The sequence below is a fragment of the Ictalurus punctatus genome, chromosome 8 (genome assembly GCF_001660625.3).
Source record: "Ictalurus punctatus breed USDA103 chromosome 8, Coco_2.0, whole genome shotgun sequence".
Classification (NCBI taxonomy): Eukaryota; Metazoa; Chordata; class Actinopteri; order Siluriformes; family Ictaluridae; genus Ictalurus; species Ictalurus punctatus.
The window spans coordinates 15,063,543-15,079,545 of NC_030423.2; the positions used below are offsets into that span (position 1 = coordinate 15,063,543).

Sequence of the window (16,003 nt, forward strand, 5' to 3'; positions counted from 1 at the left end):
ACATTTAAACAGTTGTATTATGTGTTTATGTAAAATAAATATCTACTGATGTACTGTGGTATTTATTTGAGAGTTTTAGACTTAAAGGGGTACCTGGCTGGGTTTGAGAACCCCTGATTTAGGCACATTGCACATTATATGGGAGTAACACATATGTAACATCAGATTATCTGTCAATCATTGCAAGTGTTTTCAAATTTGACTCGTTGGAAGCTTGGTCACACAGTAATTCTTTCAGATAAAATAATAAAAGACAAAACAGTAATACTGTACATTCTCTAGTTTAATCCCTGACTGTCTGTAGCCCTAGTGAAACAGTAACATTTATCTGCATGATCCTGACACATTGATAGAAAAACTGAATTAATTAATTGCATACCCATTTAACTGGATTGAAAGGAGGCAAGAAGAGGCTGCTTACATCAGCAAACTCCTGCTAATGTCATTGAGACAATGAACTCTTTGGACACATACAGTGTCTCAGCCTTGCAAATGAGGCAGAATACATTTGTCTTTTCCTTGACAGAAGACAATCTGGTCTGACAGTTTAATGGCATTATGAAGCCCAGCCAAAGTACCAGCTCAACTGAAGCCAAACTTCACGATGACACTTTTTCCATCAGGGTTTCCAAACAGAATTACCTGTCAACAAGATCATAAAACTGCAGGATGCTTTGACAGTTCTCATACAATTTTTACCACAAATATCATTAGTTCCATTAGTTAGAAACCATCTGGTTGCAATGCGAATATGTTTGTTCTAATTATGACAATGCTGCACTCTGGTGGTGAGGTTAGGGTGTTGCACCTTCAGGCACTGAGCTGAATTACTGTATAATGTAGGGCCGTGTTCATTCATATTTAATTACTATATAGTTTACAACACAGTCGAAGAAAAATATACTATATTTATTTTACAAACTGATTTTTAAGTATGTATATTTAAATTTTAGCATGCATATATAAAATTCTAGTATGCATACTAATTTTTTTAAATGCATATAAACTTTGTGTCCATTCTTAATTTGTGTACAACCTTTTAAGATGCATACATATTTAGCATACTTATTGTTTAGTATTTGTACATATTTTTTTTTACTGATTTGTACTTTCACAAGTCTTTCCTTAAAGACTTCTATGTATCAGTAAATTAGGTAAACATTGCTTAGTTAATTAATTCATATGGTAAGCTAGTTAAACTTTAGCTTGCACCTGATGCAGTGGTGAGTTGGCATAATGGGTAGTGTTAGGAGCTCGTGTTCCAAGGGTTTTTGATCTGTGGTTACTTTTTCAGAGTTTCACGGTTCTTCCTGGGCCTGTGTTTTTTTTTCCTACAGATTCTCTCATTTTCTCCCACCTTTTGAAAACATGCCACTTAATGGTTTAGCTAAAAGTCTGACCTGTGAGACTACCATGACTCTGACCAGGACAAATATGTATATGATTGAATGAATTACTTTAGCATGATTCTGATGCCACAACTGACATATAAGGAATTGTAAACAATTAAGGTTTGATCAATGAACCTAACCAATAACTAGTTTTTGGATTAACTTCTTGGAACAGAAACATGTGCAATGAAATAGTTTTAAATCACATTTCCATGATATCAGTGTGAAAATATGCATTTATTTAAACATGCAGTTAACAGTACTGTTCCCCACATTCTTGGCAGCCATAAAAGAAGTAGAGCTTCCCCATGTCCTAAATATTACTTTTACCCCTGAGACTTACAGACATAGATCAAATGTTTTGAAATAAAAAACCATTGGATTTTGCGAGTATATTTATTTTGCAAAACTTATTTTTAAGTATGTATATTTAAATGTTGGCATGCATACTTAAAATTCTAGTATGCATACTTATTTTTTTAAAGTATGCATATAAACTTTGTGCCCATTCTTAATTTGTGTGCAACTTTTAAAAAAGCATACATATTTTGCATTCTTATTGTTTAGTATTTGTACATATTTTTACTGATTTGTACTGTCATATTTCTTTGCTTAAAGACTTCTATGTATTAGTAAAACAGGTAAACGTTGCTTATTTAATTAATCCATAGGGTAAGCTAGTTAAACTTTAGCTGGCTCGCGCAACTCTGACCAGGATGAATAAATTGGATGACTTAAGTGTTTCAGTGCAATTCAGCTGCTCAAACTGACATATATGGAATAATAAAAACCGAAGGTTTGGGATAATGGATTGTGTTAATACTTCATGGTCAGTGGTTACAGGTTCAATGCTGAGCTGTGGATACTTCTGCAGTGTTTCATGGTTACTCCTGGGCAAGTTTGATTTGAAGGTAAAAAACTGTACTAAATAATAAATAACCTAAAAATCACAAAAATTACCCTTTTATATATGCAATTTACTAGATCCCTAAAATAATAAGACAGCTAAATAGTGAAAAATTAATAATTGTTGGAATTATACGAATGAATGACAATAATTTGCTAATAGTCCACAACCTGAATCTTAGTAATTGGCAAGGGCCTCTAGTCAGTGACTACGTTTACATGGACAGCAGTAATCTAATTATTAACCTTACTCTAAATAAGATAATAATGTGATTAAGGTGTTTACATGAATCGCTTTTAGAAAACTCCTTTCATGTTCCCGTTTTACATGTTATAGAACATAATTAGATTAACAGCCCGCATCATTGCGTCACCGCGCCACGCCGTCCGACGTCCCTCCAGAATTTCACATATCAACATACAGTTCGTCTTCGTATGGTACCGTATACAGTTTGCTGTTTTTATTTATTTTTTTACGAACGCTTTAAGTGCAATTAATTATTTGTTATGCTATACGTGCTAATAGACAACTGCTTGAAGCCGTGGGCTGTGTCTCAAATCGTGTAGTTACTGTTTATATAGTAGCCGAGATACATGTATTTTTCCCCACTACAGGCCTATAGTAGGCAAATATGCGGTTTGGGACGCAGGCGAACTCTCTTCTTCGCCGTAAAATGTAAAACTGCCATGTGTGATCGTGTCCTGTCGCAAAATGCGGTGAAAACTCTCACACGATGTTCATAATGTGATTAAGGTGTGTACATGTCTGTAATACACGTCCATAATGCGACTAAAACAGGAGTACTCCACATGTCTTAATTCGATTTGTGTTTACTTCGAGTATGACTTTAGTCGGATTAAGGTCATTAAAAATTGCTGTTTACATGGTAGTTTCTTAATCAGAGTATCGTCTTAATCAGGTTAATATTGGATTATTGTTGTCCATGTAAACGTACTGACTTATACACTAATCAGCTATACCATTAAAACCACCGACAGGTAAGTGACGCATGCACCCTCCATCCACATGATGTAAAAGAAAACATGATTCATCAGCCACCTTCTTCCATTGCTCAATGGTCCAGTTCTAATGCTCACGTGCCCATTGTAGGTGGACAGGAGTCAGCATGGGCACTCAGACCAGTCTGTGGCTATGCCGCCTCATACACAGCAAGCTGTGATGCACTGTGTTCTGACACCTTTCTATCATAATACTTTTTCAGCAATATGTGTTATAGTAGCTTTTCTGTGGGACCGGATCAGACAGGCTAGCCTTCACTTCCAACCCACATCAATGAGCCTTGTGCACCCATGACCCTGTTTCTGGTTCACCTGTAGTCCTTCTTTGGATCATTTTGGTAGGTACTAACCACTACATACCAGAAACACTCCATGAGACCTGCCGTTTTGGAGATGCTCTGATCCAGTCATCTAGCAATCACAATTTGTCAATCCCTTGTCAAAGTCGCTCAGATCTAGACATATTCACAAGTCCCTGAGGTCCAGGGTCCCTGAAGTCACGTCTCAAGTCTTTGAAGTCTCCTTTGATGAACAGTGGACTAGTTCAACAAACAGACTTCATGTAAAAACCATAATGAACTTTCTTTTATTTTCACACTATCCGTTGTTGCCCAGATGAGGATGGGTTCCCTTCTGAGTCTTTTTCCTCACCACCATCGCCACCAGCTTACTCAATAGGGATAAATTCACACACTTAAAATCTGTATCCTGTGTTTATATATTTCTGTAAAGCTGCTTTGAGACAATGTCCATTGTTAAAATTGCTATACAAATAAAATTTAATTGAATTGAATTGAATTTGAAGTGGAGGCCAAATCAAGTCCATAGTGAAGTCTCAAGTCTTTAAGGTGGAGTCCAAGTCTTTGTTCACTTTTTAGCAATAGTTCTTTCAGCTAGTTATTGTAATTAACAGTGTCCGAGGCCAAATCAATTTTGAAAAAACTGATTACTTCTACAGAATGTCAATGACAAGGTTTTATTTAAATCATTAATTAAATTTTTATACACAATAAAAAAAACTATTACTTTCAAACTACTACATGATCTAAAAGTTCTCCCTATAATTACAAGAAAACAGAAAATTCATAGATAATTCAGACAAGATATAACTTTTTTGCCATTTAGTGCAAAATACCAACATTCTGTATATTTGGAGCTATTCGAGTTGCCGTAGTTCGCTGTAGTTCTCAAGCAATGATGGGTAAGGTAGTCTTCCAGTGAGCGCCAGCAGTAATGTGTGTAGATGCAATTTAACTTGGTAAACTTGGATATTACATGCGTATGGTAGCTAATACTTGGGGGGGGCTGAAAAGGACATGGAAACATTTGTACTTCTTGAAAATGGACAGCAAGCAAGCCCCTGACAGCTGTGTAACACCGCAGCTTCCCTTTGGATGAATTGATTGCTTTTCAAATTAAATGACAAGAAGATTATCACAAGGTAAGATTTGGCTATATTGTTATTGTTTGTTGTTCATTTATACAGCAGCACTTTTCCAATGGGTGATAAACACGCACCTTCAGACGCATCACGCGTGTGTATATAATGATGGCTTGGTGTGTTTCGAGATGAATTGTGATATTTGCTGCTGCAGCACATATTTATAGGGAATGAATGAGGAATGAATAGAAAAATGTGGTATTTGATACTGTCTTGTGGGGTAGTAAAGAGAGAACCTAATTGGGAAAGCCAAACCAAAATGACTCGTGTTTTTTCATGAGTCTCTGTCTTCAAGTCCAAGTCAAGTCTCAAGTGAGTTGTTCATGACTCCATGTCAAGTCGCAAGTCGTTTTTTGTGACTTAAGTGTGACTCGAGTCCAAGTCGCAGACTTGAGTTTCCATCATTACGATCATTACGCTTGCCCATTTTTCCTGGTTTCAACACATCAACTTTGAGAACTTGCAGCCTAATATATCCCACCGCTTCAGAGGTGCCATTGTAACAAGATAATCAATTTTATTCACTTCACCTGTCAGTGCTTTTAATGTTATTGCTGATCGGTGAATACGCAGTGAGGAATTTTCAAATCTTACCATATTATACTATCCTTTCTTAACCCAGAACTATTTAAAGGCAAGAAATTGAGGAGACAAATATCCTGTAAACATTTTATTTTAAAACAGTTAATTTTGTGTAAAATAAATGTAACAAACGAAAGTATGTTAAAAGACTACATTATACCGTGAGAACACTCATGTTAGCCAAAACATTTAACAATACTTTCTAGTGTTAAACATTAGAATTGAATAAAGAATGAATGAATAAAGATCCCTCTATAAATATAAAGAAAAAAAGCAGAATTAATCAAACAGCATCTTGGTGTTCATTGATAAATATTTATATATTTCTACAGAACAAATATATAGAACACAAAGCTACAACTACTGACTTTCTGAACATCCTGATTGTGCATAGCAGTTATGCAGTAGTTACACTCAATGTAACATAATCAGATTAACAAGGAATAATCTCCCTCACAGGGAGAAGCTCAGTAAAGATTTTTGTCTGCTTTGGCAAAAAAAAAAAAAAAAGAGCTAAATCACACTAAACTACATCCTGTTTGGGTTGGTAACTCATTACTGTGTGTGCACACAATATGCTTCAGATTTACACATAATAGGCTGGAACTTGATCAGTGTCATAAATACAGTCAAATAAAATACACAGTGTCACTATCAGAAATATAACAATAGTCTGCTCAAAAAAACCCCCAACTTGTCAGCATCTCATTAAAAATAACAGGAAATCATCATAAATGTCTAAATACAATGAATTGTCTTTAAATGTTTACACTATTTGGTAAGACTGAGCTGAGAAAATATAATTAATAGCTTTGCAAACATGTACAGAAAAAGTTTTATTTTTGAGACCAGTGACATTTTCTTTTCTTAATTTTCTTTGACCAGCAAAATGAAGACCAAACCTCTATGACATCACATTGGATGAACCATACAATTGCTTTTGTACTCGTAAAAACCCAGACAATACAAGTGACATAACAATCTGTAATGAAGTTTGCAACAGCAATGACACTTCATCTTTGTAATGGCCATACTACTTCTTAATTTTTTTTTCCAGTTTTTACATATAACAAATAAGTGCTGAATACAAACAGGCATCCAGATAAATTCCTTCCTTTATTTAAAATTAATTTAGGCAATAGAAAAATAATCTGTTTAGAATATTCCAGTAAGGCACATCGGGTTACCTGCACAGTGTAGTAAACTTGTAGCATTTCATCAGCAAGGAGTCTCACAGTCACCATTCTGTGACTGACAGCTTTGGGCATAACGGACAGCATCACCAAGAGAGTGAAAAATGATCTCAGTACTCTCAGGGTCATAATAGCCACCTCTGCGCAGCGATTCGATCACTGACGGGCTGCACTGGGCTAATAACAAGTGCACGGCAAACTCCTTGTAATCCTTATACATCTCCTTCAGAGCGCTAACTCCGGCAGTATCCACAAATAACACAGCGCTGCAGTCGAGGATCAGTGTGTGAAAAGAAGGGAGAAAACCGCTGGTGGGCACTTCAGCATCTTCCTTCATCTTCTTCTGCTTCTTTTCCAGCTTCTTGAGCCTGGCTTTCTCTTTCTGCGGGTCTAGACCTACGCTGCGATACAGAAACTTCTTAAACAGAGCCTGGTTGGCGTAGTAGATGGGAGCTTCATAGCGAAACACAGCCACCCCGGGATGCTTGTGGAGGTTTTTATACGATTCCATGTCCTTGAAGAGGTCACGATGCCCTGCCTGGCCCAGCTCAATTGCCTGGGCACACTGGGTGCGGCCTAGCACGCAGAATGCAGACACCAGCACGCCTACCAGCAGGCCCAGCTCAGTGTTTACCAGTGCTGATGTGGCCATGGTCACCAGCCAGACGGCAGCGTCTATGCGGTTCACACGCCACATTTGTGGAACATCTCGGAACTTCCGCAAAGCACCACGCAGGTTCACCACAATGATAACGGCTAGCACACATCTGAAAACAAGGAAGGAGACATTTAAGGATGCTGAAACTCTTATTTAAAGAGTCTGAATGGATCACACAAACACTATGCAAACAATGCGTCATTAAGTTTCAATTATTGTATTTTTATAATGTTGATTGTTTTAATCAGTTGAATTTAAACCAACCTAAGTCACAAGTTTATTTTTGCAATATAAAAATTGCACTGTATTGAGACACTGTATCATACTGAATTGGAATTTTGTGTACCATTACACCCCTAACACTTATCTGTGCAATTCATACTTAGAGATGTTTATAGTATGTATAACTTAATTCTGTATCTGTTTTGTGTTTTATGTTTCATATCTCCTCTGTATGTACATGTTCTGCTGTTATACAAGTTATATCTATTTGTTTTGGTGTTGGTGTGTTCGTAGATGAAGGACACCCGGCATTTTGGAGGTCACTTATCACACTTCCTTCAGTTTCAAACTCCGTCACTTGAATGAACAACTTTTCTTCTCTGTAGGACTGAGATTACATTGCATTACACTATACACTTACTTCTGTAGTGAGTAGAAGAGAGGCGCGATGACAAGTAGCACCAGCAGTAGCACGAGAGCAGTTACCAGGCTTGAGAGCTGAGTCTGGCAGCCAGTGGACTCCTTCACCAGGGTCTTGGTCAGGGCGGCACTAGTGGTGAAGCAGTGAAAAAATGATGGAAAGATATTGCAGAATCCGATGGCGTACATCTCCTGATTGGCATCCACCATGTAGCCATGTTTCTGAGCAAACATTTCAGACAGAGACACAGTGATGGCGAAGCCCACAATGGCTATTGAGAAGGCATCAAGCGCTATGTTGGGTATGAGATCCCAGGCTGGGAGCTGTGGAGGCATGAAGCCTGTGGGAATGGCCCCAGACACCTCGGATCCATACTTCTCCTGAAAATGACCAAAATGGGAAGCCAGTGTGGCAATGATAACCACGAACAGCTCAAAGGGAATTGGTGCCTTGAGTCTGGATTTAAAGAAGTCGTTCAGCTCCTTGGCAGGGACCAGAACGAGCAGGCAGAGGATGCTGGTGATGAGGTCACACATGTTGGTTTGGCCTAGGTTCTTGAAGAGCCTGATCCAGGTTTTGATTAATGAGCCCCAACCTTGGGCACGAGGTAGTTTCAGGCCCAGCAGGTACTTCAGCTGTGAGGTGAGAATGGTGAGAGAGGCACCAGTGGCAAAGCCACTTAGGAGAGAGTCAGAAAGGAAGACGGAGACAAAGCCAACCTGGAGGAGACCCATTAATACCTGGAAGAGAATTAAACACTCAGGATTTGGAATGTTTTTTGAGATCAAATATAGATGGAGTTTTGGGTCAATTACGAGATTGCTGGTTTTTACAGCAATTTGGAGTTATAATTTTATAAGAGAATAATAACTTGTTCCATCAATGAAGCAGATTAGAATTAAAATGTGTTCTTTGACTTCAAAGGGTCACACAATACATGATTTCTTAATCATTATCACATGGGGTGAACAATTCGAACAGGATAAATACATTAGATATCTGGGATATCAATCACATTTGCCTGGAGGACAACAGGTTCAGCAGGCTGTTGATTTTTGTTTTTTTTACTTCTCTCGTCCAACATCCAGAGAAAGAAAAACTACAAAAATTATATATATATATTTATATATATATATATATATATATATTTATATATATATATATACACACACACACACACACATATATATATATATATATATATATATATATATATATATATATATATATATATATATATATATATATATATTTGTTTAAAACTTAACATGCATCAATTGGTTCACAGATTTCTCAGAGGTGCAAAGGACATAATGTATTCCATATGCACAAGTCACTTTACATATCAATGCTACTCAGGGATATTCAAAAAGCTTACATCAACAAGAATACTACCGTGTATTGTAGCTATTTGATGTGTACAGTTTAGTATTTCGTGTATATTGTATATTACATAGTTTACTGTATATTATAGAGCTTATTCTCTACTATCTATTGTAAACTATTATCTGCATTTATTGTTTACTGTACATTCGATCTTTATAGTTTAGTTGTTACTTTAAGTTATTTAGTTTCATGTTACTGTATACTGAATATTAGCTTCAGTAGCACATTCTTTGGCTGTGGATTACCTTGTTAATGGGACTGAATTGTTGCCAATTTGACAAGATTCCGGATTTTTCAGTTTACAAAGGATGTTGTTGGACCTGTTCCAACAGGCCTGTAATCTCCAACCTGTTCAGGAGCAGGCTTACTCAGTGTAAATAAGATTAGCTGACTCATCTAGACACGTAATCATGACGTAGAATGTGGCCATGACATATAAAATCCTGATCATTTGCAGTAGATGCACAGGAATAGCTTCGTTATTCTCTTGTTTCTACTACTGAAAGTATTTAGATTAATGTAATTGTGCTTGCCATGTGGTAAATTTGTGTTCTTGTTTAATGGATAAACTGAACAAACATGTTAGAGCTCAGTGTTAATACACAGAGTTTATTAGTCTCTTCTTTGCATAGTTTTTTTTTTCCATTTCTTACAGAGCCATAATGAGATACATTACCATCACAATGGCATTAGAGGAGAGAACAAAATTTTTATTATAGCACAGTTCTATTAATTAGATGACTCTGAGAGAAATAGCAAATGGCTTAATTTATTATGTTTCTTTTAATTTATTTCCACATTAAACTATAATGGGCACACATATTACTACATTGTGAGAATTAAATAATGAAAATCATAAGGTGGCCTCTCATTTTGCACCATTTTCATCAGCCAGTTGTTGTCTTATAATGGTTTTAAGTCTGTCTGATATATCTGGTCTTTCCAGTCAACATATTTTGACATCTCAATCTTGTTATACTAATCAAGTCTTTCTGTTGGAAGAACCAAATTAATCCATAGTATATCTGACATACATCACCACCAACCTCACTCCCCATGTTTGGCATTTGTTGGGGGACCTGATCTAAGCAGACACCTACCTGGTACACTCCTGCTGTGAAGGTCACAGTGGCCCCTATGATGATGGCGTAGCAGCTACGGTCACATTGTGGAATTGTGTTGTTCTCCAGGCTGGTGATGTTTCCTGACTGATCGGTGGGATATCCAGCCAATGTGAGCTCCCTGTCCACCACCTGGCCCACCAACAAGCACAGCACCCCGAAGATACCCACCGAAATATGCCTGGATGTGCCAAGAAGAGTGTAGATAATGCTGGAGAAGAACGACGTGTAGAGCCCATAGATGGGATCCTGTCCTGCCAGCAGCGAGTAGGCGATGGACTGGGGAACCAGCAGGATGCCCACAATAAGGCCTGACATCATGTCACCCAGGAGCCAGTCTTTGACCTGATATTTTGGCAGCCATTTTAAGATGGGTACAGAATCTAGGAGCAGGGCTTTTGCTCGAGCTGGGCTGCAGACACATTGCTTTTTCAGTTTTTGACTCAGCAACACCCTCAAAGACTGGTCCTTCCTCTCACATTCCTCTAGGATGAATGGAGTCTGAAGTTCATTCTTAGATTCACCTTCTCCTGCAACCTGGGCCGCCTCAACACCTGACATCATGTAATGACCCAGAGCTCTCCCTTAGAGGAAAACACACAGATGAGTTTTAATAGTGCTATCACAAACAGTGCTGTGTGGCATGTGAATATTAAATATCAGAATGACAAATCATCTTGCTGTGCGTCAGAAACTGTGGGATATGTGATATGGCCTTTTCGATGTTAAGCAAAGAATTTTATCAAGATCCAGGGTTTCAACATGGCAGGCAGGGACAGTCAATATTTGCTACATGGCACCAAATTTATCAATAAGGCTTTATCTCAAAAAATGACGTACAATGATTTTGCAAAGCCTGAAACAGTCGATTTTCTTTCCTTTGGAGATTTTTGTTTCTGTGACTCATTCTGACTTGCACATAATTAAAAAAATGTAACATGTAAAATAGCCCCTTCAAAAAAATCCAGCTTCTAAAGTATTTCAGATACTTGAAAGGCGTTAGGTACAAGTACAAATAAAACCCCACAGCAATTTAACAGATTAAAAATATGCATCACAGTCAGAGAATATACACTCACTGACCACTTTAATAGGAACACACTGCCCCTTCATGCAATTTTCTCATGCAATGAGGCAATCATGTGGCAGCAGCACAATGCATACCATCATGTTGATTAGAGCTGCAACAACTAATTGATAAAATCGATAATAACTGATTATGAAAATCGTTGTCAACGAATCTCATTATCGATTAGTTGGTCTGCGCGCGGCCCGGGGGAGACTTACTCATTACGTTACTTCTGTTCCGAAAACACGCTTCGGAGAGTAGATACTAAAGTTGTTTCCCAAATGAAGTACTCTACACTTACACTATGCACTAGTGTCTAGTGTGTGGATTTTAGAAAGGTAATATCATCTCAAATTACATCACTAGCGTTTTTTTTACTAACCGGAAGTATAAGCCACTGTATAGCTGACGGCGCTTGACGTCATACGCACGCTAGCATTAGCAGACACCCCAGTCACAGACAATGGCTTTCTTCAGTTTACTTTCTGTCAGCGTTACCTTTTATTCCCAACATGACCTCAGTCTCCATTAGACGGAGGCGAAATAATCACATGACTGAGGAAGAAAGTCCTCTAAAGCAGTGATTAAAGCAGAGATTAAACAGTGCTGCACGAGCACAAACATGTTTATATCCAAAATGCTCCACTGTGTGTAAGGGGCAGGGGAAACTGGTGCAAGCTGCTTAAAAGGTTTAGTTCCATTTAAGTTTATTGTGATTATATGCTGTATTTGCGCGCTTGCAGTGTAAATTCTGTCGTTTATTATAACGGAAGTGATGTGTTAGTAACGAGGCCGCGTTGCTGATCACACGCAGTGTAGAGAGTGGGAGTGCGAGTAAGATCTGTAATGTCTATTTAAAACATTATGATCAAAAGTAAACACAAGTACAATAATATGTCTAAAGGCAGCGAGTAACAGAAACCACGCGGTGCAGTGAAAGTGAGCTTTTATCATTCATTTAGGAATGTAGTATATAATCAAAATATGTAGTATATTTATATATATATATATATATATATATATATATATATATATATATATATATATATATAATTCCATAGATCATAGATCACAAGATTCTGCCCTTGACCCTGATCTAAACTTTCACTACATCATCACAAATGGATAGTATTTATGAGGGTGTCCATATCAGAGGTCTGTGCTGAGTAGGCATAAGTTCCTGCATAGGCCTATATAAGCCTTCTATTTCAAACAACTAACAAGTACACGAGTCATAACTATGAAGAATTAATTAAATTAATCAAAAACAGTTCCCTAACTGCGATACAATATTCCCAGCAGTTATCAGACACCGATTTGTTCAATTGTGATCAATCAAATACAAAATAAAGGACAATATCCACTGGCTGTCTCATTGAAATTCTAGGATGCTAAATTCATTTTGCTTGCCGTGTCATTTTGCTATATGAAATCGGATCTAAAGCTCTGGAGTTGACGCTTAGTTTTTGAATGTGTGAAATCAGGACATCGACTGTTTTAGGGATCTTTCCTTTTAGGGACAAGTGTCTTTTTCTAAGTCAATCAGATAACATTGGAGGGAGAATTTTAATCCTGCATATCTGTATATATCTGTTACAGCATACTTTCTATAGGAGTGCTACAGTATTCCATTAACTGTAATATTTATCCAGTTTTGCTTGCTACTAAATTGAAAGTCATGTGTCTCTTGTAGGCTAAATGTAGGATATAGTCAGGCCTGGATTAAGAATTCAGAGGCCCCTGGGAACAATGTCTCACGCAGTCTGCTCCATTCAGCGCTGGGTTATAAAAAGACAGCGTGGGCTTTCCACACTTGCGTTTGACCAATTATATCATTCTGTTTAGATTAAAACAATATCAGCGTGCTTTTTATTGGCTATACATGGTGTCATTATTTGAAGGCAGCGGCTGTTTACACTAAGTGAAAATAGCGGTATATTCTATTTACACTATATAAAAGTAGCAGTTATTTGCAATAAGTGCAAATAGTTGTTAGATACTATTGATACATATAAATAGTGGCAGATACTATTTGCACCTGAGTATTGTTGTACATCAACATGATGCAGTAATAGACTGTAAATGACTATATTTATGAAAATTATTAAATGGATGCCACCTTATTGGGACAATAAAGCCCTCCCTACACCTCTAACCGATAAACACTTTATTATTAAACAGTCGTTAGGCACTTTATTTCCCCTTGTCAAATGTTTTCTTCATTTTTATTAAAAATAAATGCCTTTCTGATCTGATATGTGATGGAAAAGGGAGAAGAGTGAGTTTGGCAAAAGGCAGATTTCAACTCGGGTCGAACGGGTCAAAAGCTTCGTTCAGGTGCCACAGTCCTTACAGACTACACCACTGTAGATGCTAAATAGTGCACGTCTTTTTTAATCTTGTGTGGTCCAACCTGACATTACCCTCTGTTTTCGGCAATGTAAAAAAAAAAAAGGAAAAGAAAAGAAAAGACATAAAATTTCTTCTTACCCTCGCTTATGCCCGAAAGTGCGCATGGGCCCCTGCCCAAAATATCCATTGGACAATCCGGCCAAGGAATTAGTTCACAGTTAGGGATTTGCACTCAAGTATAAATCAGTTCATGAATATAACTAAATCTGAAAATTATTTAGTTATGAAACCAATTTAGTCTGAAACCATTTATTGGTTTGAGTGAATGATACAAGCAAAGAATTAATGAATTAAAAAGAAAACACTTTCAACTCAGCAGCAGTAGCTACCCAAATTCTTACATAAGAAAACTCCCAAGTGGCACTATGTAGTGTATTATGGCTCATTCTAAGTAGTGCACAATATGCAGTATGCAGTATGTCACAAGTTTTAATTTACTCTTAAAGATGCATTACGTAAGCTCTTTCTTTAACTCTGTATATTACTTTTAAAGTATAAACTTCTCCAAGTAACTACTATCAACAGTAATGTTCATTTAATCTAAGTTTCAAAGATATATATAACATCAACACTCTACTTATTTTTCTTCAATATAATAACTTTAATAACTTTTTTTTAACTACTTGTCTTTTAAGAAGTGCCACGCCAGCAGTGTATATAAATGGGCCATTGATCAGAAGTTTGCAACGTGTAACTGCAGGTTACGTGTACCTTACCGGACTCACAACACTTCATACAAAGCACAAACATAAAGTTTAATCTGTTACTTACCCCGTAAAATTTACATACTACTCATATCTTATCATGTCCAGCGGATAATGTACTTCATCTTTCACGACTACAACCCAGTGACACTTCTAAACGGTGTAATAACGACAGAGTTCACCGACGAGATGTGAAGCCATCGCGAAACACCGCTGTCACGTGGCTAAATGTCACGTGAATAGATATATAACCCGGATGTTGAGTAGTAAACTCTGAAATAGCATACTATCTTTCTAACTAGTATTTTTTCTGCCTACTGTGAGTGGAAAGAGTGCGCTACACACCCGTATAGCGAACAAGCCAAACTTTTAGTCATGCTATTTAGTACAGTAGTATGGGGTTTACAAATACTACTTCCATTAAAAAGCGTTTTACTCAGGAAACGTGATCACTTGCAGAGATGATGATGATGATGATGGTTGTTGTTTTGTTTTTGCTGTCACTACTACTACTATTATTGTTATTATTAGTAGTAATAGTAATAACAATAACCACAACAACAACAACAATAATAATATTGTTACTACTACTACTACTACTACTAGTAATAGTAGTAGTAGTTTTATTATTATTGTTGTTACTACTACTACTACTACTACTACTACTACTACTACTACTAATAGTAGTAGTTTTATTATTATTATTATTATTATTATTATTATGATTATTATTATTATTATTATTATTATTATTATTATTATTATTATTATTAGTAGTAGTAGTAGTAGTAGTAGTAGTAGTGGTAGTAGTAGTAATAGTAGTAGTAGTAGTAGTAGTAGTAGTAGTAGCTCTACTACACTATATGACAGACAGTAAGGCAGAGAGTTTCAAATGGTATTCTGATGTCACAGCAGACTGTATGTGGCATGTGGTGTCATGTATTAAAGTGAAGGTCACAGACATGTCTGTAGATAGGTCTCACACAGATACAGTATTTCAATATACAGAACGCTGATCCCCAATTGAGTTTATAGTCTTAAAAATGATTTTGACACTTTCAAGTACAATTACAAAAGTGGATCAATTTAATTTCCTGTGTTCTCTCGCAGAATCTTTCTACGATAATGTATTGTATGTGGCCAAAAGTATGTGGACACCATAACAACACACCCATATGTAGTTTTTCCCCAAACTATTGCTACAAAATTGGAAGCACACAGTTGTATAAGATGTCTTTGTAGGCTGTAGCATTTCAATTTCCCTTCACTGGAACTAAGAGGCCCAAACCTGACATTGCCCAAGCATGACAATGCCTCTGTACACAAAGTTAAATCCATGAAAATATGGTTGGCCAAGAGTGCAAGAACTTGAGTGGCCTGCACAGAGACCTGTACCTCAACCCCACTGAACACATTTGGGATGAATTGGAACGCTGACTGCACCCCAGGCCTCCTCGTCCAACCTCAGTTTCTGATC

At 37.0% G+C, this 16,003-nt stretch overlaps 1 protein-coding gene across 1 annotated transcript; it reads right to left on the minus strand.

Annotated features, from left to right (window-relative positions):
- Window positions 1–5,415: 5,415 nt before the first annotated feature.
- On the minus strand, window positions 5,416–14,754 carry slc26a2 (solute carrier family 26 member 2). The gene is made up of 4 exons (XM_017475076.3): window positions 14,594–14,754; window positions 10,321–10,925; window positions 7,835–8,574; window positions 5,416–7,300 (listed from the first exon to the last, which is right to left on the minus strand). Exons 2-4 carry the CDS (start codon window positions 10,903–10,905, stop codon window positions 6,559–6,561), a joined length of 2,067 nt encoding a protein of 688 aa, XP_017330565.1. The 5' UTR covers window positions 10,906–10,925; window positions 14,594–14,754; the 3' UTR covers window positions 5,416–6,558.
- Window positions 14,755–16,003: the final 1,249 nt, after the last annotated feature.

Excerpts from the sequence above, each read along its gene's own strand:
- slc26a2 (XM_017475076.3), bottom strand. The coding sequence starts at position 10,905 with ATGATGTCAGGTGTTGAGGCGGCCCAGGTTGCAGGAGAAGGTGAATCT. Across the intron at positions 8,575-10,320 it reads TCACAGCAGGAGTGTACCAG|GTATTAATGGGTCTCCTCCA; the intron begins GTAGGTGTCTGC and ends ATTCTCTTCCAG. Across the intron at positions 7,301-7,834 it reads CTCTTCTACTCACTACAGAA|ATGTGTGCTAGCCGTTATCA; the intron begins GTAAGTGTATAG and ends CCTTGTTTTCAG.